Source organism: Balaenoptera acutorostrata, chromosome 5, assembly GCF_949987535.1.
Source record: "Balaenoptera acutorostrata chromosome 5, mBalAcu1.1, whole genome shotgun sequence".
Classification (NCBI taxonomy): domain Eukaryota; kingdom Metazoa; phylum Chordata; class Mammalia; order Artiodactyla; family Balaenopteridae; genus Balaenoptera; species Balaenoptera acutorostrata.
Genome location: NC_080068.1, coordinates 129715064 through 129741281, shown reverse-complemented (window position 1 = coordinate 129741281; position 26218 = coordinate 129715064). Strand labels below are relative to the sequence as shown.

General features: G+C 38.8%; 1 protein-coding gene across 8 annotated transcripts in view; it reads right to left on the bottom strand.

Moving 5' to 3' along the window:
• INTU (inturned planar cell polarity protein) overlaps nt 1-25706 on the bottom strand; it is an 84675-nt gene extending 58969 nt beyond the window's left edge. For 5 of the 8 annotated variants that reach the window (XR_009008438.1, XR_009008439.1, XM_007172381.2 and 2 more), the window contains exons 1-2: nt 15787-16334; nt 2386-2924 (exon numbers count right to left, since the gene is read on the bottom strand). Coding sequence is in view for 6 of the 8 variants with exons in the window: in XM_007172381.2 (XP_007172443.2) it covers nt 2386-2924; nt 15787-15935 (688 nt within the window). In the remaining 2 variants the exon portion in view is untranslated. Of the gene's footprint in view, nt 1-2385; nt 2925-15786; nt 16336-25267 lie in introns of those variants that run through there. The other 3 variants (XM_057547333.1, XM_057547336.1, XM_057547335.1) reach the window with 3 other exon arrangements.
• Nucleotides 25707-26218: the final 512 nt, after the last annotated feature.

The window sequence follows — 26218 nt, the reverse complement described above, 5'->3', positions numbered from 1 at the left end:
TATCAGATAAAATAGACTTTAAAATAAAGAATGTTACAAGAGACAAGGAAGGACACTACATAATGAACAAGGGGTCAATCCAAGAAGAAGATATAACAATTATAAATATATATGCACCCAACATAGGAGCACCTCAATACATAAGGCAACTGCTAACAGCTATAAAAGAGGAAATCGACAGTAACACAATAATAGTGGGGGACTTTAACACCTCACTTACACCAATGGACAGATCATCCAAAATGAAAATAAATAAGGAAACAGAAGCTTTAAATGACACAATAGACCAGATAGATTTAATTGATATATATAGGACATTCCATCCAAAAACGGCAGATTACACGTTCTTCTCAAGTGCGCACGGAACATTCTCCAGGATAGATCACATCTTGGGTCACAAATCAAGCCTCAGTAAATTTAAGAAAATTGAAATCATATCAAGCATCTTTTCTGACCACAACGCTATGAGATTAGAAATGAATTACAGGGAAAAAAACGTAAAAAAGACAAACACATGGAGGCTAAACAATACGTTACTAAATAACCAAGAGATCACTGAAGAAATCAAACAGGAAATAAAAAAATACCTAGAGACAAATGAAAATGAAAACACGACGACCCAAAACCTATGGGACGCAGCAAAAGCGGTTCTAAGAGGGAAGTTTATAGCTATACAAGCCTACCTAAAGAAACAAGAAAAATCTCAAGTAAACAATCTAACCTTACACCTAAAGAAACTAGAGAAAGAAGAACAAACAAAACCCAAAGTTAGCAGAAGGAAAGAAATCATAAAGATCAGAGCAGAAATAAATGAAATAGAAGCAAAGAAAACAATAGCAAAGATCAATAAAACTAAAAGTTGGTTCTTTGAGAAGATAAACAAAATTGATAAGCCATTAGCCAGACTCATCAAGAAAAAGAGGGAGAGGACTCAAATCAATAAAATCAGAAATGAAAAAGGAGAAGTTACAACAGACACCACAGAAATACAAAACATCCTAAGAGACTACTACAAGCAACTTTATGCCAATAAAATGGACAACCTGGAAGAAATGGACAAATTCTTAGAAAGGTATAACCTTCCAAGACTGAATCAGGAAGAAACAGAAAATATGAACAGACCAATCACAAGTAATGAAATTGAAACTGTGATTAAAAATCTTCCAACAAACAAAAGTCCAGGACCAGATGGCTTCACAGGTGAATTCTATCAAACATTTAGAGAAGAGCTAACACCCATTCTTCTCAAACTCTTCCAAAAAATTGCAGAGGAAGGAACACTCCCAAACTCATTCTATGAGGCCACCATCACCCTGATACCAAAACCAGACAAAGACACTACAAAAAAAGAAAATTACAGACCAGTATCACTGATGAATATAGATGCAAAAATCCTCAACAAAATACTAGCAAACAGCATCCAACAACACATTAAAAGGATCATACACCACGATCAAGTGGGATTTATCCCAAGGATGCAAGGATTCTTCAATATACGCAAATCAATCAATGTGATACACCATATTAACAAATTGAAGAATAAAAACCATATGATCATCTCAATAGATGCAGAAAAAGCTTTTGACAAAATTCAACACCCATTTATGATAAAAAACTCTCCAGAAAGTGGGCATAGAGGGAACCTACCTCAACATAATAAAGGCCATATATGACAAACCCACAGCAAACATCATTCTCAATGGTGAAAAACTGAAAGCATTTCCTCTAAGATCAGGAACGAGACAAGGATGTCCACTCTCACCACTATTATTCAACATAGTTCTGGAAGTCCTAGCCACGGCAATCAGAGAAGAAAAAGAAATAAAAGGAATACAAATTGGAAAAGAAGAAGTAAAACTGTCACTGTTTGCGGATGACATGATACTATACATAAAACAAAACAAAACAAAAAAACAAAACAAAACAAAACAAACAAACAAAAAAACCACTCCAAGAACTCGGGGCACTTAAGTGCAAACATACAATTTTAAAGTATTTTTATTCATAAATTATATATTTTTGTATCATGTTATTGGATATAGGTCATTCAAACCTAAATTATCACTGTACAGTCAACTTTTCTTTTTCTTGTCAGCAAAGAAAACCAAGATGAAATACAATTATATAAAAACTTGAAAATTAGTTAAGCTGTTCCCTGGCCTAACAAGGCATGCGTGTGTATTCAATGCACTAAAGTGCTTGTCTTAAGAATGCTGTGCATTGCAGTACACAATCCTTCCAATTTCACTACTGTCCCAAATATCGTCAGGCAGTCCTTAATTGGTTGAGACTCTGGGTATAATTCTGTTTTGATCACTTTCCTCACAAAGCATCATCAACCATTAACCCTGCAAACAAGGACCGATATTCACCAGCAGGACTTACCAATTAATATCTGACCACTCTTCATAGCAGATCCTCCTGGTAGCAGGCCATGGACCACAAGCTTCTCTCCACCGCCCTGTTTTCCACTTCTTCTCCAGCTCCACTTGGTCTGATGGATGATCCCAATCAGTACTTCCAGAAGCTTGAGCTGCTCTTTGGCTTTGGTGACGGTTAGCTTTTTGGGGTTCACATAAACGTTCACGTCTTTGTACCGCTGTTGGACAACAACTCCTGTTTTCTGATTGGACTGATGCTTTAGAATAGATACTGGCCCACTGGCATTGCTATTTTTTTTATTATAGCGTTTGGGTAAAAGTTTTTTACTTTTTAAAATCTTGGTAAACCGCTTGAGTTTGGGTTCATACTTTTTTCCTTCTTTGTAATCATCCTCTTCAATAATAATCTCGTTTTCGCTGAACCTGACATGGTTCACTGTAGGTGTCTCAGGAAGGAGGCTTTCTTCTTCATCCTCACTCAACTCCAAATAAAATAGCTCTCCATTCTTCTGCACACTGTCCAGCCATTCAGGCTCAAGGTCACTATGAAAAACAGAAAAGATAATCTAAATCGCAGCCAAACATGGGAAAAACAGTTATGCCTTTCCAGCAGGCAGGTGAGGGTAGGGTTTGGGGTGCGTGGAGATGGGAAGGGTGAAAGTTCTTTGATTATTTCAAAGTCTCCTCACTGATTCTAATTTATTGTGAGCATCAACATTATTTCCTGTAGAATGCTTTTTGTAGAGCCTTGAAGAACTGGGGTTGGAGGAGACGGAATCAAAATGGCATAGTGATAGAAAAGAAAACAAATTTAAAAAGAGATGGCCCCCTTCTAGAATCTAAGGTTCTGTTTTGTTTTTTAAATTTAATTCAGTCCCTGTGTGGTTACTGGTCACTTTAGACAATTTCACTGGACAATAATTTATATTAGTAGTTGATTATACAATTATATCCACAGATGTGAGACATTCAGAAATTGCCCAGAAAAACATCCTATTTGCAAGGAAATTATTCAGCATGGCTGACACGTTAAAACAAAAGTGAAAGCCTACCAGTATTAAAAGACTTTGTTTATATAATAAGTTTTCAAAAAAGGAACATTCACCCACCACGAACTAAAATCTTTGCTGAAAACAACTAGTTTGTAATCACAGTTAATAATAATCACTTCTGTAGCCTATAATTTCATAAAATTCCTTTAACAAATAATTGTAGTAAGAAAAGTAAACCACACATTACATGACTCATCATGTGATTATAAAAAAACTTTTAACTGGGAAGTAGGCCATTGACAAAAACAAAATTATTATTATTAAAATGATTCAAAGAGCATTAAAAAACAAAAATACCCGTCCTAGGGTAACAGACCTAACCACAAACTCTACCCTGTTCAATGTTACGAACAGTTTACCTTTCAAACTGCTATTCTTTAAAGCAAAACTGGTTACAGTGGAAGAACTAACATGTGGAGACAGTCTTTTCAGAAACATGAGCTGTAATATCCTGGCACGATATAATTTGTGTTCTAATCATTCAATCAGTTAGAAGGCATCTGTTTTCTGCAGTGTTTATTAGCAATCCTGGTTCTTTTAACTTAAAAGTCAAGTGTCTCTTTCTAAATACTGTGAAAATTCGTCCAAAAAATGCACTATTCTATTAATCAGAAACTAACCACTACGCTGGTCTGTAGTTGGTAATTAACACAGAATTTTCAACTATATATGAATGGTTAAAAAAAAAAGGCATAACTATCCCCAGATATCAAAACTAACATTTCTTTGGCACTTGCTGGTTCCCAGTGTGTGGCATCATTTTAGGCACTTAGCACTACTTACTGTGGGTTATTTAGCATATCAGTTTTGACTATATCTGTCTGTACCTGCAGAAATCAGTATTTAATATCTCTGTAGTTTTACTCTGATGAGTCTAAATAACTGTGTCCCCACCATAAAAAATTTAGATAACAATGTACCATAATTTAAAATGGCACAGGGACTTCCCTGGTGGTCCAGTGGTTAGGAATCTGTCTTGTAATGCAGGGGACGCTGGTTCGATCCCTGGTCGGGGAACTAAGATCCCACATGCCACAGGGCAACTAAGCTCGCACGCCACAACTAGAGAGACCGTGTACCACAACTACAGAGCCCACATGCTCTGGAGCCCGCACGCCACAACTAGAGAGACCGTGTACCACAACTACAGAGCCCACATGCTCCGGAGCCCGCATGCTACAACTAGAGAGAAGCCCACGCAGTGCAAGGAAGAGCCTGCGCACCGCAACAAAAAATCCCGCCTGCCACAACTAAGACCTGACGCAGCCTAAAGATAAATTAATTAATTAATTAAAAAATAAAATAAAATGGTGCAATGAAAATACCATAATTATACACAACTACTTATGAAGATATATATTAATTAGAAAATGAGTGAAATTTACTTGCTTTATAATCTCACCCTTTTAATCTGGCCTGTCGTTTGTATGAGAGATATGTGACCCCAAAGAAACATTTTTCCCTGTCTGCTAAACATGAAGATGGTTCACCTAATTCTCTAAAATTTGGAATTTATACTTTCTTTCCTTTTTTTTTGTGGGCAGTGTGGTGTGGCACACAGGATCTTAGTTCCCCACCAGGGATCAAAGCCAGGCCCCCTGCAGTGGAAGTGCAGAGTCTTAACCACTGGACCACCAGGGAAGTCACTTATTCTCTAAAATATGAATGTGAAACCACTTTTTGGTTATGACTTTAAGATCCCTGCAGGTGGAGGTGCCACAGGGGGTGGCATTCAGTTGTGGAACAAATAAACAGTGCCAGGCATGGTGGACAGTACTGGAATCACAAAGATGAAAACCTCAGTTCCTTCCCTTGTCTCGTGGGGAAGAGAAACTGAGAAGGAATTCATGACAATACACATGGTAGGTGCAAAAGAGAGGCCATCCAGCTTAGCCTGGGGTTGAGGATGAGGTCAAGGGAGACTTTCTGGTAGAGAAGGCCCCAGAGGTGAGTTTTAAAGCAACAAGTGTCTGGGGAGGAGGGCCTGGGGAGCTGAAGGGGAAGACGAGAAGAGAATCCCAAGCAGAAGTACCAGCACAAGCAAAGGCCTTGAGGGGTAGTCTCCATGGCCTACGTGGATAACTAAAGCTAGTCTGCAGTTGCCAGAGTGGAGGTGGTGAGGTGGGGAATGACAGAAGTCTAAATTTGCAAGTTGTAATTTTGCAAGCCCTTTTGGACCCTGGCAAAGGGTTTGGGTTTTGTTGGGTAGGTAAGACAGCATCAATGAAGAGTTTTAGGTGGAGGGGTTTACATGTTAGAAATCCTTGAATAGATCTACTTTGACAGGGCAATAGAAGAAGGAATTGAGGTGGACAAGATTCAAGATAAGAGGCCAGGGGCTTCCCTGGTGGCGCAGTGGTTGAGAATCCGCCTGCTAATTCAGGGGACATGGGTTCGAGCCCTGGTCAGGGAAGGTCCCACACGTCGCGGAACAACTAAGCCCATGTGCCACAACTACTGAAGCCCGCGCGCCTAGAGCCCATGCTTCAGAACAAGAGAAGCCACCACAGTGAGAAGCCCGCACACAACTAAGAGTAGCCCCCGCTCGCCGCAACTAGAGAAAGCCCATGCAGCAACGAAGACCCAACGCAGCCAAAAATAAATAAATTAATTAAAAAAAAAAGATAAGAGGCCATTTAGGGGGCTGTTTCTGTAGTCCAAGCAAAGATGATAACTAAGGCAATTGTAGAGGAAATGGAAAGTAGGAAAAACATTTGAGAAATGCTTGAAAATCACCAGGACGTTGAGACTGATTAGATGCGATGATGAGGGAGAGGAAAGAACTGGTGTTGACTAGATTTCTAGTTGGTGACTGTACTTTCATGCACACATAAGCACAGACTCATTTTATATAAATGGGCACGTAATTATCATACATGTCATCCTCCCTTCCTACCTTTCACTGACATGTTAAAAATCTGTGTTCTAAACAACAAGGTCCTACTGTATAGCACAGGGAACTACTGATATATTCAATATCCTGGGATAAAGCATAATGGAAAAGAATATGAAAAACAATATAGATATATATGTATAACTGAATCACTTTGCTGTATACCAAAAACAAACATCGTAAATCAACTATACTTCAATAAAAAAAATCTTTTTTAATCTGTGTTCTTATAATCATATAAAACATATATAGGGTTATTTGTTACTGTTTGTTTTGAAAAAGTGAGTGGAATCTATACACACACACACGCACACACACACACACCCCTTTATCATTTATCAGTAAAAAAACAATTTAAAAACCTCTAATGGCTACATTAAGGGATGTAGCATGAGGGATGTAGCACATTTGGTCACTCACCTACTGATAAGCTTTGTGTTCACTTTTTTTCTTTTTCTTTTTTTTTTTTTTGCCCCTATGGACAACAATACAGTAACCATTCTTTTATGTAGGGGTATAGATAGATAGATAGATAGATAGATAGATAGATAGATAGATAGATAAATAGGTAGGTGTCTTTACCCTAAGACTATACCAATTCACATTTCCACCAGCAATGAATGAGATCCACTTTCTTAAGCTCTATATTTAAAAAATATTTCACTTTAAGCAGAAGAAATTTTTTGAAAAAGGGAGAAATTAAAAGAAGGGAGATAAGAGACAGGAATAAAGACAAGGAAATGAACATAGGAAACTGAAAAAGAAGACAAAACATATAGTAAAAAGAAAATGATCTGAGAGGTCACAGACCTTGGTTCAAACACTGTTCTATTGAGATTTTCACTTTTCTAAGCTTTAGGTTTCCTCTTCCAGAAAACAGATTATAGCTACCTCACAGGGCCGTTATCAACAGCAAATAAAATAATGTGCCTGGCATGGTAAAGGCCAAATAAATGACAGTTCCCATCCTCCTGCACCACAGTCAGAACTGGAGAGAAACTTACACCTTTATTAGATATAGCTCCTGTACTTCTGCACTTTTCCAACCCCTAGCAATAAATGACGATGCCTCCAATGATCTCTATTTACTAGATTCCAGGCTAAGTGCTGGTAACATATGAACCAAAACTAGATACTGCCTTTAAGGCCACAGTTCAGGATTCCCAAAAGGTTCCTTATTCCTATCACAGGTGATTACTTCCTATTTAGAAAAACATCAAGAGCATAACTGATTAACGTATCAGAAAGTTTAACAGAGTTGGAAAGACTGTACTCTCAAACTAGTTCTATTAGAAGGGAGGGGATGTATTAAAAACAACAATAAAACAAAACTGCCAACTTTTCATTGTAACTATTTATTAATAATGAAATTAATATTATATATAGACACTCTTCACTCCAGGAGATGGAGCTTAATCTTCCCTCCTCTTTAGTGTAGACTGGACTCAGTGACATGCTTTCAAAGGACAGAGTATGGAAAGTGAAAAACAGAGACTTCACAGTGAAGAAACCTGGCAGACATCATCACCTTAACCAAGTGATCAAGGTTATGAAAAACAAGGAAGGGCTGAGAAACTACTGCAGACCAGAGGAGACTTAAGGAGACGTGATGACTAAATGCCATATGATACCCTGGATTGGATCCGGGAACAGAAAAAGGACATAAGTATGGGAATGGTGAAATCTGAATAAAGTCTAGAGTTTAGTTAATAGTACTATACTAATGTTAATTTCTTAGTTTTGAAAAATGTACCCTATTTGTGTAAAAGGTTAACATCAGAGAAAAACTGGGTGAAGAATTTACAGGAATTCTCTGTACTATCTTTTCAACTTTTCTGTAAATCTAAATTTATTCCAAAATAAAATATTTTTTAAAGTTTTTTAAAAAATTAATTAATTAATTATTTTTGGCTGCGTTGGGTCTTCATTGCTTCTTGTGGGCTTTCTCTAGTTGCGGCGAGCAGGGGCTACTCTTCGTTGCAGTGTACAGGCTTCTCCTTGTGGTGGCTTCTCCTGTTGCACAGCATGGGCTCTAGGCACGCGAGCTTCAGTAGTTGTGGCATGCGGGCTCAGTAGTTGTGGCGCACGGGCTTAGTTGCTCTGCCACATGTGGGATCTTCCCGGACCAGGGCTCAAACCCTTGTTCCCTGCATTGGCAGGCGGATTCTTAACCACTGCACCTCCAGGGAAGTCTAAAATATTTATTTTTAAAAAGGAATTAAATCTAGCAGTTTTAATTAAGATTTTTATAATACATGGGTTACATTAATCAATATTAATATAAATACTCTTTCATTTTTTTCTGAGAGCCTATGGTGCAAGCTGCAAAGCTGTCATTGTGCAAATGTCTTTCAATGAGATTTTAATTTTGTTCATTCTACTTTGCTCTAAACAGAAATAACTGTATATTTATAGTCTGCCTGCAAAGTTTGACGGCACTTTAATTGGTTTCAAGGCCCTAAATGATGTGGCAAATGTGAGCAGAGTCCTTACCAAAGAAAAACTTGCTAATTTGCAAATAAGCAAGTTCACTTACATAAGCTCTAACAGTATATTAAAGAAAATGAACTTCAGATAATGCTTTTAAGTTTCTCAATTACTCAGGTGTTTCAAAATTCTATGTTGATACTAAATCTTTTTTTCGTCTTCTAAGTTATTGAATCTCTCAGGTCCTTAGTTGCGTTAATGTCAGCATTTTTCACCAAATGAAGTAGTATCATATATAATATATATATATATATATATAATTTCCTTGACCACCACAAGAAAAAACATTAACAAAATAGCCAGCCCTCATGGCACATTTCCTTAAGGAAAACAGACTTTTGCTACTACTTCAAACCAGTTATAATAATTTTTTTTTCGTTTTAGTGGGGAAAGCACAATGTGCTTTACCAAAATGGCCAACACATGTAGTTACATAGTTATATAGTGCTAACAGGTACAGCAGGACAATCCTAGGTACAGAGACAAACCACACAAAATAAAAACACCATGACAAATTATCATGGATTCTATCTGGGGCTTGTTCAGTAAGTACGGGTCTGCCTAATGCTTTTCTGTGTTTTCATTTCTGTGTTCTGTCTACCAGCAATATCTGATTTTCATCCCCGAAGTCTTTTGATTGTTTTCTAAAAGGAAACCATGATTTTAAGGGTTAAAATCTATGCTAGCTGTTATAGCAGCTTGAGGAGGTGGGGAACCTGGTGGGAGCTGATGCTGCTGCTTCTAGCCCAGCCAGTAACCACTGGAACAAATGTGGAGCACGTCAGAGAAGAAGGGATCAGCCAGTGAACTACTAACTGTGTAGTCATTGCATGAAATAAATTTTTACATCAGGAACACATCTCCACTAGAACTATGCTAATAATGACCCCATTCCCTACCCCAGCCCTTCTGCTAAACAGGGCATGTCTACACATCACTAAGTTAAGGATACACTCTAACTCTGGTAGAACTGAAATCAAAGACCAGCAAATCATTTTTTGATAGGGCTTTATTGTGCTTTTAAAGATGTCAGGTGGACAGAGAGCTCATCACCTAGCTGAAATGCAAGTGACAAAAGTGAGGAATGAAAACTGCTATAGGAGAAAAACTGTTATTGGAGAAATTAAGTCTGAGAGAGATCAAATAAGGTCCTAGGAGAAGGTGGCACTTAAATGAAAACTTGAATGATTGTGACAAGCAGAGATAGGAAGAAAAGGTGTTTCAAACAGAGAACAAAGTATCGATACGTATAAGTGTAGGTAAGAAAGAACATGTTAGGAATGAGAATGGGTGAATATTTCAGTGTAGTAATATTATGAACTGAATGTTTATGTTCCCCCAGAATTTATATGTTGAAACATTTCCATCCAATGGGATGGTGTTAGGAGGTGGGGCCCTTGGGAAGTAATTAGAATTGGATGAGGTCATAAGGGTGCAGCCCTCACGAACAGGATTAGTGCCCTATAAGAGACACAGGGAACTTGCTTCTCCTCTCTGCTATGTGAAAATACAATGAGAACTTGCAGTCTGCAACCTGGAAGAGGGTCCTTACCAGAACCTGACCATGCTGATATCCTGATCTTGGACTTCCAGCCTCCAGAACTGTGAGAAATACATTTCTATGGTTTATAAGCCACTCAGTCTAGGATTTTTTTTTTTTTGTGGCCACACCACACATCTCGTGGGATCTTAGTTCCCCAACTACGGATCGAACCCATGCCCCCTGCAGTGGAAGTGCAGAGTCCTAACCACTGGACAGCCAGGGAATTAATTCCCTTGGATGTTTTTTAAACAGCGGCCAGAGCTTAGACAAATAGGAATACAGGTGACTTAAAGGAAGATCATCAAAGATGAGATCAGATCTAAAAGAGCTTAAAAAAGTATCCTAAGGAATCTGGAGTTTATTTGGGAGGCCATCAAGCTTTTGAGTAGAAAAATGATTTAAAAGACTTTTCTTTTTTTAGAGCAGTTTCAGGTTCACAGCAAAACTGAGCAGAAGGTAGAGTGACTTCCCATATACTCCTTGTCCCCCCACTTGCATGGCCTCCTCCATTATCAACATCCCTCACCAGAGTGGTACATTTGTTACAATCGATGAACCTACATTGACACAACATAATCACCTCAAATCCACAACTTACATACAGTTTACTCTCGTGGTGTACAATCTATGGGTTTGGACAAATGTATAATGACATGTATCATCCACCATTATAGTATAATTATAGTATCATACAGATACATACAGTATCTGTATAGTATTTATACAGATACTATATGATATTATAGTATCATATAGTATCATACAGTTCCACTGCTCTAACACAATTGTCCTAATATTTTAAATTTTGAAATAAGTCAAAATAGATGAAGGCCCATCAAGTTTCCCAGTACCAGGAGGATAGTTTTCATGTTAAAGAAAAGCATGTCATTTCTAGGTCATCTACACAAAGACTTCATTTCCAAAGAGGTAGAAACGCTTACACATTCAGCCTTTATTTTCTCTTTAAGTACTTGCCCCTTAGTATATAGGAGTCTTGAGACATCTTGTAAAACAGTAAGTTATAACCAAGAATTCTCCTAATTCTGAATCCCTCAAGACCAGAGAAAACTTGATGAAATGAAAATGTTAACACTTTCAGGTTGTCTGACTCCTACTCTTAATCTAGTACTTATTACACTGTACCAGGATGCCTCTCATAATAATCTGTTGAAAAAACTATTCCGACACTGCAAATGTGCTATGAATACTAACAGAATTAGTCTCATTTTCAAAAGTCTCAGTTATTTCAGGCTACATTATAAAGACATTCCATTGTAATTGAAGTGGTTGAATTCTCGGAATAATACAGTCATCTGCAAACAAACCTGAAGTATTACTGTTAGTTTTTAAATCTCAGCCTTCTCCTCCTGATCACAGGGATGACCTGGTTAAGCACGTGGATCTCTACTTCATTTTAGTTAGCTTCGTTGGTAATGTTCATGCGTGTGTTTAATCCTATTTTTGATCCAAACTGCCATATTGTATCTTTTTGTAGTAGGTTCTCTAAGAGAAAAATGATTTTAGAAAGCAAACTCTGGCAGCTGTATAGGAGAAAGACTGAAAACAGGAGAAATTAGAGGCACCCAGACCAGTTAGACTACTGGTGTATGGGAGACGCAAGCCCTTTAAGTAAGGCAGTGCCTGTTAGAAGCAGGAGGAGGTGGTGGGGTGGATATCAGAAAAGCAAGTCAACAGGACTGGAGACTTACTAGATCTGAGGACCTGAGTAAGAAAAGAGTGAGGTCAGCAAATGAGATGGGCAACACTAGAGGAGAAACAAGGCAGATAATGAATTCTCTTCAAACATGCTGAGCTGGAAGCATACAGAGATGCTGGCAGAGAATTACCATGTCTCATCATAAACCTAGTTACATACTATTTGACTTTTTAATCTATATAATTTGATAAAAGAAAAATTAAATTAAAAGGAAAAAGTCAAGGTTCAGAGCAGGAGAGAAAAAGGAAAATATTATACTAAATTGATATTAATATATTGCACCACAACATTGAATGAAATATTTTTATTCTTCGAGTAGCACATTCCCAAGTTAAAACCCAAGAAAAAGATAAATTTTGATATATCCATGGAATCCAGTTCAGAAATTACAAGGTAAGAACTACACCTAGGCAACAACATGAATGAGTCTCAAAATAATTATGCTGAATAATCACAAAAAAAAAAACAATTATGCTGAATCCTATTTAGAAATAAAAAGGAAATCCTATTCAGAAATAAATGGAATCCTATTCAGAAAGAAATCCTATTCAGAAATAAAAAGGAACAAACAACATATAGGCAACAAAATGAATCGTCTCAAAATAATTACGCTGATTAAAAGAAGCCAGACAAAAATGGGAGTCCATACTATATAACTCCATTTTTATAAAACTCTAGAAAACACAAACTCAGCTATCATTACAGAAAGCAGATTAGTGTTTATAAAGAGTGAGGCAGGCATGAGTAATATGAGGGAGGCACATGGGGAAACTTTTGGACAAGATGGATATGTTCATTATCTTGACAGATGTATTCATGTCAAAACTCAACAGTACACTTCAAATATGTACAGTTTATTATATGTCAATTATACTTCAGTAAAGTTGTTAAAAAATCCCAGAAAAAAAAAATTTAAAGGGCATATTTTCCTTCTTCTCCAGTCATTCTTCTTATTGTCAGTGGAAGCTCCTTAGCATTTTATAGCTAAATTCTCTTTCTAAAGTATCCTCTTTCCGCCTCCATCAGTCAAGGATTTAAAACTCACAATAAACAATTCACTTCAAAAAATCAAAAATCTAAGTCATAAAACGGATGACTTTGGCCAACATGAACCAATGTGGCTTCAATGAGTTGGGTAAATGTAAACCAAAGCAAAGAAAGCATGGCATTATTGCAAGTAAATGTATGATTTCTGTTATTTCAACATTGAAACTAGTCGGGACTTCCCTAGTTGTGCCGTGGATAAGACTCCGTTCTCCCAATGCAGGGGGCCCGGGTTCGATCCCTGGTCAAGAAACTAGATCCCTCATGCATGCCACAACAAGAGTTTGCATGCCACAACTAGAGAGCCTGCGCACCGCAACTAAGGAGCCCAAGAGCCGCAACTAAGGAGCCCACCTGCCTCAACTAAGACCCGGTGCAACCAAATAAGTAAATAAATAATTTTTTGTTTTTTTAAATATTGAAACTAGTCAACGGTTTCCTCAACCCAACCCACCCTCCAGTATTACCTCTGAAACTTCCTCAGGAACTTGCCAATATGCCAGGTTAAGATGTACTGCACCAATCTAAAAATTTCCTCTTATAAGTCTTAAACAAACCTATTAAAAGTACTATACCAGAATGTACCCTGAAGACATTTTATCTAAAAAATGATAAACTTATTAATTCTATATTGACAATCACTTGCAGCTCAAACTGGTTTTCAGTTTCAAAGCATGCAAGAAACAATGATAATTTCCAGAAAGAATATGCAGAAATTAACTAGAACCCTGAAAGTTCAGGATACTTTATGTGAATCAATAAGTAGCATAACTTCTTTAATAACCTCCATGTAGGCAATGAAAGACAACAGGCAATTCATATCTCTTAGCTTTGATGAGAAAGCTTAGGTTCGCATCCCTATACCTTGGATCCACCTGTTCCAGTGTCCTGTCCATGCTGGGAAGCCCACCTTTTGCATTGGTGATGTTGCAGCTTAGGGAAGTAAATACCATAAGGAAGAAACAGAACAGACGCCTACCTGGTCAGTGTATATCAACTCTCATGTCCTAAACACCAAGAAGTGACAGCCATAAAATCTGAATCTTGGTAGGACTTGAAATATAGACCAGCCAAACAGTTTACAATCGAGATCTCCTGTACTTTTATTATTAGGATGATAAAGACACTGGAATATGTGGAGTGATCAGTGAATGACTGATATAGAAAGTTTAATGCCCATTTTAAAAAAAACTAAAATATTATATATATATGTGTGTATATATATGTATATATATATATGCATATATGTATATATATATATATATATGCACACATGTATTCCAAGTCACAAAATGCTTTGAAATAAGTTTTCTAACACGAGTTCTCAGCTTGCTTATTTCCTAGAAAAAAGGACTAGCTCATTTATTCACTCATCAAAATCAATGCACCCCATTTGAAATCAGGTCTCTTAAATTTCTCCACTGACAACATTTGGCTGTGTGATCATGGGAATATAATAGATTCTCTCTGGGTTAAAAATGTGTGATTCTGAGATGTAGAGAAACCAAGAATTTGAATCTCACACTGTCTATGGCTCCCATAGCAAGACCAAATAAGGTTCTACATAATCCATACTTCCTTGCAGCAGCCTTGCTTGATAGCCATGAATTTTGTAATTATTTTTTAAACGACCACAGTAGATTGTACAAAGTATTTGATCCTTAAATTTGTTCAAGTTTTCCAGAATATAATCTGTCCTCATTAAGCCTCTAGAATATAATTAAGCAGCCATTAGTGATGGTTTTCTCCCTTGTGCTTTTAAAGATAATGATAAAAATGTTTTACATACCTATGGGTGAAGATAATTGCCAAGTAACTGGTACTCCTAAATACACATTAAATACTTGTAACTGTTATTTCTAAATACACATAAAATGTCATCCTAAAAATGACTATATATGGCAGTCACTGATTGATGTTTTGGCACCAGAACCTTTTCAATGCTAGTCATTTCAAGCTACCGCTAATTACTTTAATTGACTTTTCTAATCCATAGCAGTAAGGGATAAATTCCTTCAAAACTGAAGTAGCATTGGGTACTGTGAATAAAAATAACTTTTTCATTATTTTTAGGGATAAGAAAATAGAAAATAACACTTAGATATTCTGTATTTAAAAATTACATTATAACATAAAATAGAAAACAAGAAAACCATGGGAATGTATAGGAAAATACAGCAGAAATACCCCCCCAAAATGCTAAGAGAGGTTGTTCTCGATGGCGAGGCTAGGGTGGATTTTCTTTCTTTTATATAGCTATTCATTTTTATAACCGGAAAAAGCTACATAATTTAAATAGTTGACATAAAACGTGGAGGGTGTCACTTCACTCTAAACACTGAGGTTAAAGTCACAAAGATCATGACATCAAAGCAAGAAGACACTGCGACAGAAGAGAATTTTATGAACACTCTAACAGATAGATACACTCTCATCTATTACAGAACCCACCACAAAGAAGAGAACCTCCTCCTCTGAAAATCACAAAAACCTAAAGTAACAAAGAATGGCACAGTCATTTCGGCTCACATTATCACACAATTGAAACGTGGTGCAAATAAACCCCACTTAATCTCTACCACGCCAACACTCTCGAATTCCCCCCAGCCCACGTGTACACTCTCGAGGCAGAAGGAATGGATTTAATTGTCCCTCTTCGAGAACCTTACTCATAATCGGTACTCGTAGAGGAGTATGAACCCGAGTCGCTGACCGGATCTTCAGGATCACAATCCGCATCTTCTTCTTGTGAGGAAGGGTCTCCAGGGAGTCCCTCTGGGCTCTGACGTGAACCGCACAACGCCGGAGACGCCATCATTAGGGACGCAGCAGCTACAAGTAGGGTAATTCAAATCTCGCAGCTACGGCTTGCCGGGGCCGCCATCGTGCCTCCGCTCGGGAACGGGTAGGGGACACGTGACCACCAATCCTCAGCTTCAATTGGTGGCAGCTCAGGTTGCCAGGGAGACGAGGAAGCTTCCCTGAGAGAACCGAGACAACTGAAAGGAGCCAATTAACTTGAACTTCCAGGAGGGTATCCGGGAGGAATGGAAGAAGCTGAAACTTAACCACTTCCGCTCTCCTAAACACACTCCTTTGGAGCAGCGTAACTTATTAAAACTGGCGGAGGCCCACTGTTTTGTTTTCTTGCGGTTTACACTTTGTTTCTACGCTGAACAGCTCTCCAAAACCTTAGAGGCGCTCCGCCTGAGTTTCCCTTGCGGTAAAAGAAGCTACCCTTTACCTCTCCATACGCGCGAGGAATGGACGCTTTTAAGCAATGCCTTCTAGGTGTTAATGTAAATACGCGCCATTGTTTCTTTGGTTTTCTTATTGTTTCGCAGTGGCAAACATTTTAACAGTTCTCCCAAGCAGATGTTATAGAGGTGCTTCAAATTGGTGCCCATAGTGTGAAATCTACTGCGTGTTCATTTTCTAACTGAAAATTTTATAATTTGATAAAGTGTTCTCATCACTGAAGTTGGAAGTGTAAACAGGTAAAATTTACCTGTCATTTGCGAATACCTACATCAAATATTTTTTGTAAGTACAAAATAATAGCTAGCATTTATTGAGATTCAGCCATTGCTCTAATTACTTGTTCTATTCATATGTATATAAATATATATGAACTAAATATCCCTATACTAAAATAAGGAAACTGAAACTTAGAGAGTTTATTCATCTTGTTAATGCTCACATGGCTAGCAGGCATCAAAGCCAACGGAGAACTGAACTTAAGTCATTAACCACTAGATTATATTTACTCCTCAGGACCCAGTAATTCAACTATTAGAGATCTATTCTAAGAAAATAAGGGATATAAATAAAATTTATAAAATTTGTAAAAGTGAAAAGCTGAAAGCAATCTAAATATTCAACCATAGGGGAAAAGTTAAATACACCTTTATATATAAAGTATGATGAATATTATGATGTGAATAGAAATGTTTTCAAAGAGTAATGCATGGGGAAATGTTCCTATTGTAGCAGGTAAGAGAAGGATATAATGTTATTTTATGATCTCAATGGATGGGTGCTGGGGATTCAACTTAAACTACATGGGTGGATGGTAGAGACTGAAAGGTGAATGGGCAGTTTATAACATATAGTGTCCTATGATAAATACAGAGTTCTACTGGAATACCCAAAGGGAAACAAACTAGGGCATGTGAGGCCACAGCAGATTTCTTAGAGGAAGGCTTAACTTATCTTGTTATTACGGGATAGTATGTTCCAAACAGAGAAGAGTAGTGCAGATGAGTCTCCCCATGGCCCAGAGAGATACATGCATGAAGAACTCCAAAGAACCTGGGCAGTAGCCATCAAATATGTAAACTTTCAAGCTGCAATTTAGTTTCATTTGTCACATTAAACTATGTATATCTGAATATCCTAAGTTTTATGGTTTTATTTGTGTTAATTTCTAAATTTGCTTTTTTATAACTGTAAACTAGCGATTGAATTTTATTTTGTAGTTTATTTGTATTCATTTATAAAATTGTTTTTATCTTATATAAGAGCTATAAAGCACAGAGCTTATGCCTGTTTATTTAAAATTATAATAAAGTCTGTCATCCCTGGAAATCCATCTGCAAGAGTCTTTCCTGAAAAGAGGGGTCCATGTACCACTCAAATTGGAGAACAGGGGACTAGTTCATAAATGGTGAAGGAGGTTCTTGAGGTGGCAGGAGGATATGGCACCCTAGGAACAGATGGAGGGCTATGACCTTGCTTAACACCTCTTCCCTGAAGCTGGTACCCAAAGGAGGGTGCAGGTGTGGATGCTGACTTGCCAGTTTCACTCAGGAAGCTGAGGCAGTCTCCATGGGATGGTGTTCATTTTCTCTGGTAAGCAGAAGGCAACCTTGCCAGCTAAAAGTGATGGAGAAAGTAATGGGGTCAGAAGCCTGAAGACAGTGGAACCAGGAAGGAAGAGAAACAAATATTTCCATCAGTACTGAGGTCTAAAAAAAAAAAAGATGTATTACTTTTAAAATCAGAGATACTATTATTTTAAAAGGTGGAATCACTAATAGTTATGTTTCATGTTAAGACATACATACTTATTCTCACCACAATCCCTAAGATTCCATTCTAAAATTAAAATGCTTTAGGCACCTCTTTAATACTTAGCCTTTCATCATTTTAAAAGCAACTTATTGGAAGTAAAAACAGAAAAAAGACATTTTAAATTTTAACAAAACTCCACATTTCCTTACTATAAATAACACTTCATTTTTTTCTATAAGTATCTAATAATTTCATACCCTGCTCATAAGTCTCAATGCTGCCCCATTAAACAGAGAATAAAATCCAAACTGTGTAGTCTCTTAAAAAAACTTTCCAATTCTACAAATAATTGAGCACCAACTAGGAATCAGAGACCTTATTTCCTGCTGTGCATTAATTAAGTTAATCATGTGTGTCCAACTTGCTAATCAAAATATCTTACCTGAGGTGCTTGTTAAACATACAGACTTTAGGGTCCTGCCCCACTTCAACAGGATCAGAATCTCCAGAGGAGGGGCCTGGAAATCTCTAGTTTAAAAAGTAACCCCAGTGATCCTCAAAGGCAAACTTGGGAAACACTGCCCTTAGCCTTACCTCAGTTCTATGCTTCATACCTATAAGTCCCACTGACCATTTCGCAGGCTGGAACCCACTCCCACCTCCTGGTTTTGAGCCTGGCAGGCAGACCTCTTCCTGCCTCAGCACCCATCATGGGTATAATCTTGAGCAAACAACCTCTGCCAGCTTCACTTTTCCTACCTGCGACTTAGGATATTGGTACCTCTTTCACGGGACTGTTTGGAATCCAGTGAGTTAATGCACGTAAAATACCTAGCACACAAAGTGTCAAAAAACATTAGCTATTCTGTGGATCATTTACTCACACAGTTCCCTGTCTGTGGAATGCTGCTTATCCAAAACACTACATTTTCCTTCAAGTCCCAATTCAAGCTGTACCTTTTCCAGGAAGTCTTCCCAGGCTCTTCTCCTACCTTATAGTAAGAATTCCTCTTTCCACCTTCCCCTCATAACATATCCCATGAAGTTCTGGTATAATTAACTGCCAGTCTGCCCAGTATCTAAACTATTTAGGAACGTGTCTATCTTTGCTACCAAATGACAACTCCTAGAAGACATGACTGTTGTTTTTTTTTTTTTCAGTCTTTGATCTTGCACAAAGTTGAACCAGAGCAAGAAGTGCCACATAAAAGTATATCTTTTAAGAAATGTCCTTGGGACTTCCCTGGTGGTCCAGGGGTTAAGAATCTGCTCTTCTACTGCAGGGGGCTCCAGTTTGATCCCTGGTCGGAGAACTAAGATCCCACATGCCGCGCAGTGCGGCCAAAAAAAAAAATGTCCTTTCATACTAGATAAATCTCTGAGTTATGTTGACTTTATTTCCGTATGTTTAATGAACAAAATCCCTCCCCTGCCCCCAGAAAAAGTTACACCTTTGCTTGATCTTTCACAAAAGAAGAAATAATAGCAATCATTTTAAATTCTTTTAAACAGGGCTGCTCTCACTTTGGCCTCTTGCAGCCTCCCAATTTTTTTTTTTTTGGAGTTTACTTATTTATTTATTTATTTATTTTTGGCTGCGTTGGGTCTTCGTTTCTGTGCGAGGGCTTTCTCTAGTTGCGGCAAGCGGGGGCCACTCTTCATCGCGGTGCGCGGGCCTCTCACTATCGCGGCCTCTCTTGTTGCGGAGCACAGGCTCCAGACATGCAGGCTCAGTAATTGTGGCTCACGGGCCCAGCCGCTCCATGGCATGTGGGATCTTCCCAGACCAGGGCTCGAACCCATGTCCCCTGCAATGGCAGGCAGATTCTCAACCACTGCGCCACCAGGGAAGCCCCATTTTAAATTCTTAATTAAATTTTCAGGGTATGGTAATCTGATTTCCAGATTTCTAACTTTATATATTATATTTATACTAATTAAATTAATATTTGATACCCTTAGATATACTGGAGAGGATGAAGAAAGGAAAAGAATAAAATGCCATTTTCAGGGGCTTTATAAGAATACTGACTGTCTGTTTCATAATTATCAATTGTAGGAAGACTTAAAAGATTTAGACCGGGTATTTTGGCTGCACAGCACGGCTTATAGGATCTCAGTTCCCTGACCAGGCATTGAACTCTGGGCCACAGCAGTGAAAGCCCAGAATCCTAACCATTAGGCCACCAGGAAACTTCCAGGCCAGGGTGTATTCTTATTTTCTATTTTCCACTACACAAATGGCCAGCCGTCTTCTGAGGCCCAGATATGTTTAGTTTAATATATATGAGACATAAGGTCCTTATTTCCATTGATTACCATCTCAATTAGGCAAACAATACAATTCTGACATAAAATACACCAGATAAGAACATAATTAAATATTTAGTATCTTTAGCAGGTTCAAGAGCTCTTTCCTAAATAGTAATATAAGCTAGCAATGAGAACCAAATGAAAACAGGGCCACAGGAGGTCATGTCCATTTAAAAAAATTTAATTGCAAGGTAAAAAATTCATGTAACAGAGTTTTGTTAGGAACTAATTCATATCGCCTTAATTGTGCACATGGAAATAATAATTCATGAACTATGTAGTAATACTGACAACTGCAGTCACTTTAAAATCATGAATAATTAACTTGGTAGACTCAGCAAAATAGCATTTTAAAAACGGACTTCATAATGTGGAATTTTTCAAATTTGGGATAGAGTCATAATATATAAGAATAACATTTCGGCAATCTTATGTTTATAGAATTGCGTTATGATTGAAAATTCTCGTTTTCCTATATAAAAATTGAATTACCTGTAAAAATGTATGGAACTTGTTCCAAGATCATGCATGCTGCATTTGAACAATAACGGAATATAGATGAGAATCCAAAAGCAAACATAAAAGTAACTAAAGTAGATGGCACAAAGTTTAAGCCCCAAACCCAGTTCATTTACTCTTATTTATCCTCATTGTATATTTTCATTTACAAGTTCTAACAAATTTGGTAAACTGTTCTACTGCCATAGATCAGTAGCTGCCAACCAAAAGGAAGGAAGGCCTCCTTAAAACAGGAATACAGGGCTTCTCTGGTGGTGCAGTGGTTGAGAATCTGCCTGCCAATGCAGGGGACACGGGTTCGAGCCCTGGTCTGGGAAGATCCCACATGCCGCGGAGCAACTGGGCCCGTGAGCCACAACTACTGAGCCTGCGCGTCTGGAGCCTGTGCTCCGCAACAAGAGAGGCCGCGATAGTGAGAGGCCCGCGCACCGCGATGAAGAGTGGCCCCCCACTCGCCGCAACTAGAGAAAGCCCTCCCACAGAAACGAAGATCCAACACAGCCAAAAATAAATAAATAAATAAATTTAAAAAATTAAAACAACAACAACAACAACAAAAAACAGGAATACACAGCAGCAAAAATTGTTGATGCCTGACAATCTGCTGATGAAGAAAAAAGTAGGACACACATGAGATTTACAAAAACCATAGTTTATAAATGAGTGTCAAGTGCCCTCAGAAGCACCTAAAAAAACCCTACTATGTTTGTCAAACTCTAATTTGATAACCACTATGAAAATGCTTGATAATCCATAAGTGCCAGGCATTCCCCAGAGGAGCCAGGTTCTCATCCTGATTCTGTCACTAATAACCAAGCGACCAAGTGACTGGGAACAAGATCAGTTTCTTCATCTGAAGACAGCAATAATAGTCCCTACCTACTATACAGGCTTGCTAAGAACCAACTGAGATAACCTTTGAAATCTAATGTCTTACGTGTTAGGAAACAGAGCAGTGTGTGATATATACTATATTTTCAAAAAGCTTTTATTTTATTATTTATTTTAGATTTTACTTTTTGAGTTTAAAAGGATATTTTATTCATCAGGAATATTATCTAATGGGGCACACCTTTACCCCTGAGAATTTTGGATATTTGAGGTATTTAAAATATGCTTACTTTACGGTTGCCAAAAGCATGAAATTTAGGTAATCAAACATTTTCAGAGACTTGCCTTTAGCTCACTTTCTCTGCTGGCTTAGGCGTCAAAATGTCGGCACTCTAGCCTGGACCAGAGCCATACGTTAGCCTTTAGGCTCTGGGCAAAAGTCACTTAGCTGAATCTTCTCAGAGCCTTTAGGAATAGCTGTCTTTTTGGGTTTTGTTTTAATTTTTTTAGGACAGTTGTAAATATAATCCCTTCTGCTTCACAGAACTTTACTTCTATAGAGCACTTAAATATCACCTGAAGTTCACACCGCCATCCTTCAATATCCCTTTATATTATAGAATGAACAGGAAAATATAGACAAGTTAAGTCTTGCCAAATCCCACAACTATTACAGTATGCAACGGAATAGGACTCCAAGGGAATGATTCAATTGCAGTAACCTTGTGCACAAATTTTTGAAAAATCTTTGCAAAATTCTAATGAGTGCTAATATGATTATTTGGGTACTTCCTATAATCAAGAGTGACACAAATATTTGTTGATTTACTTAAGTAAAAATAACTTGGGAAATGCAATACTGAAGTTTTCCCTGACTCAGACAACCTATATGTTAACTTTTTTATCAAGAAGTAGGATAGCTGAATATTTTTAGCTGAGCTATTGTTATTTTAATATTGACATATTTTGAAGCTAACACCTCATGCAGAGAAAAATTTGCAACTTTGCTTCAGTTTTGGTTTGGCTGAAGTATCTTTTTCAAGAGCACAGCAATTTAAAGCTTTACATTTTGAAAACCATATTTACAATGGAAAATATACAAGTAATTAAAAAATAAACACTCAGAAGGGTTATCCTTTAAAGTAAGATGTAAAAATAGAATAGTCTGCTACTCTTTCTTGTCTATAAATGTTCTGTGGCTCAAGGCTACCGGTCTCTTTAATGTAATTGCCAAAATTTTGTGGATATCTTACAAGGGATGTTTTAAAGGAAAAACATGAAAATGTTGTAAAACTGGCATAAAAAAAATAGGCCATGCACTGGTCTAGAGCCTGAGAACTATGATGAGTAGGTGAGTGTAGTTTAAAGGTTATCTGTTTTCTCTAATTTCTATTACATTATGTCTGAACAAATCTTTACATATATGAGCAAAAGGCATTTGATTAAATATGAACTTGTGTGAAAATCTGTCTTAATGAAATGAAACAGAAACCTCTATAGATGTTTCCAATTTTTTAATAAGTGTGTTTGAAAACATTAAACAGTAAATAACCACTGACAAAAATAATGCATTGCAAAAGCAAAAAGATTTTCACATATTGTTAAAAATAGAGAATTGTAGCCATCATACTATCAAAGACACTTAAGTTTCAGATTCCATTGGTTCCCATAGCATGTGGGCGCAGTTATTTGTAATTCAGATAAAGTAGCTGTTCATATACTGAGCAGGTTTATTCCAGAAACACTCCACTGCTTACTTCTGAAATAATCATCTCAGTTTTGAAGACTGTAGTTTAAACATATTCTTTTGTCCTGGTTCATTCAGACAGGTTTGTGCTTTGGATCTGAAACCCTGCAGGGTTAATCAGTTTGGAATTCTTTGGCATCTGACATTTAAAACATGAAGAAATTCTGTTGCATCAGGGTTTTAAGCATTTAAAACAAACACCCCTCCCAGCTTTATCAAAGTCATGCTGTGAATGAGTTTCTAGTTAATAAATTGGGGGATTATTCATGGACTGTAAGTTTTTCAAATGCAGGGAGAACTGTCTTTGGGAATTTAGCAGAATCCCCTTTTAGCTGCTCATTTGATAATATTTTATTGTATACGGCAGGGGCTCTCTTGGGGAGAGAGGGGAAGGAAACCAACTGTGGAAAATTGCAGGTTTCAGAAGACAGTTTTTAAATTGAAGAGACCGGATTTCTTCCTTGCACACTTCCAACAGAACAGGATTGTATAAACCTTTAAATGTCATTCTTCACTAAGTTCATTTTTTCTATTTACGTACTAAGCCATTTTTTCCATTTATGCCTTTATTTCCTCAGAATCGAATACCATGTCTGATACTTTTAAATCCATAAGCATTATCCAATTTTCTCATTTCCAACCTTATCTTTGGCTAACAGAATAAGTAAAACAGGATACTATTTATTTATAGGCTAAAAATGTTGAATATTGCTTTTTTCCTTCAAAATATTGTTTTTTCTTCAAATACAGAAATGTCTTTCTTCTCTATTCACACTTCTAAGAGAACAGGATTTCTACAGCTCATATGGTTTTGTACAAAGACTTAAAAGAGTCACTTGAAACGCTTACAGATGAGAGAACTCACGTAAGCCTCCCCCGACAGATATTTACCAAGCGCCACTTACTCTTTCTCACTACAAATGTATTCAAGAGATACTTTTGACATATTTCTAAGCGAGTTTTTCCCAGATCACGTATTATGAAGGCCAGGCTCTCTTAGAGTCAAAGCAGCATTAAACTGCCTGGCGTTTCAACCATCCTCTCTTAATCTTAAAATGGAAATAGAATTTGCTCTCCTTGTGGATTCTTAGTTCTTTTTCTTCCATAAACCTCTAACCGTTACCATGGGCTTTAATATTTGTTAGTCTATTTTCCATAAAGTATAAGGTTCGACAGAATAAATTAATACAGTAGCAGTTTACGGCAAGTTGGGATTCTCATCCGAGAGGCACTCCTAAATCTCTTTTGTGTAGTTACGTGTGTGGATGCGCACGCGTGACTGTACGTGAGTGTGTGCTCGGGGCGGGGGGGGGGATAGAATTTAGGTTTGTTAAAAAGTGCCTCCTTCTAATTCCACTCATAGCCCAAATCCAAACAAACCTCTCAGCTCGTTTTCCTGGAGAAAGTCTAGAGATGTTTAAAAAACAGCTTTGCTTAATTGTTGTATCTCTTCTAGAGAAGGTGATGTTCTCTGCAGTGGGGTGGGTAACCCCGTCCCGCGCGGGGCCAGCCTCGGAGCGACCAGAGCGGGTGAATCCCGAGCGTCCGATTCTGGAAAGGGCGGAGGGCAGGTCCCGACTCCCCTCCCGCGGCGAGCACCGCCCCAAGGAGAATCCCACACGAGACGTTCGCCGCAAGATGCCCGAAAGAAAGGTCGCCCCTCCCCTCGCCCTCATCCCCGGGAACGGAGGGCTGTCTTTTCGCGGATCCCCCGGCCCAGCACTGACCTGTGGAAGAGGACGCGCTGCACAGAGTCCAGGTCCTCCAGGTTCCGGGCGGCAGGTTTGGGGAGGCTGGACCTGCCCACCTGAAACATGCCCACTTGAGACTCGGCGGCAAGGGCGCGCAACAGGTAACAGGCGCAGGGCACGGCGAGGTCTCGCCCCCGGCGCCCGTGGCGCCGCCCGCTTCCGGCACGGCTCGGGCCGCCGCCGGGAAACCGAGAGCTGAAGGAAAAGGCTGCCAGCTTCGGTCGCGCAGAGACCTGGGACTGAAGGGCGGCGGTGTCAGCGACCGCCCTCCCTCTCCTTCGCTCTCGGGCCGAGCCGCGCGGACCTCGGAAACCCCGCGGCCGGCGGCCCGGCTACCTTGGCGCCGCAGGACCGGGGCAGGTGGGCGCTCTGTTGGCCGCCCGGGGCTGGCCCAGTCCAGAGTGCCCCTCTTCCACCTCTGGGCGCCCCCCGCCGGCCAGTCCAACTTGGTCGAGCGCTCAGCAGAGTCCCGGGGGCCCGCGGCGAGCCGTCGAGCGCCTCCAGCCCGGCCGCCCGAAGCCGCGCTCTTACGCCGCCTAGTGCTCTTCACTCTTCCTTCGGGGCTGCAGGGCTGTTCCAGGCGAGGGACACCGGTGTCCAGGCACCGCCCCCAGCAAAGGAAGCTACCACCTGCAGCCTGGAGGGCCACGAGCAAGAGTGGAGGGGGCACTGAGGGGCTCCGAGGCCCCGCCGCTCCGCGGAAGGCCAGGAAAAGGAGCAAGAGAGGCGAACTGGGCGTCCGTTATTGGTGGGAATTTAAATGCTGACTAAAAAGGCCATTTACATTCATTCATCCAGGTAAACATATACGTATTGATTACTTGCTACGTGCCAAGCTGAGTTTTAGTCTTTGGAGATAACAACGATAAATAAGAAGTGGTGGCTGACCTGCCTAGTGTGGACCCTTTATTCTCGTTTGGGGCTCTA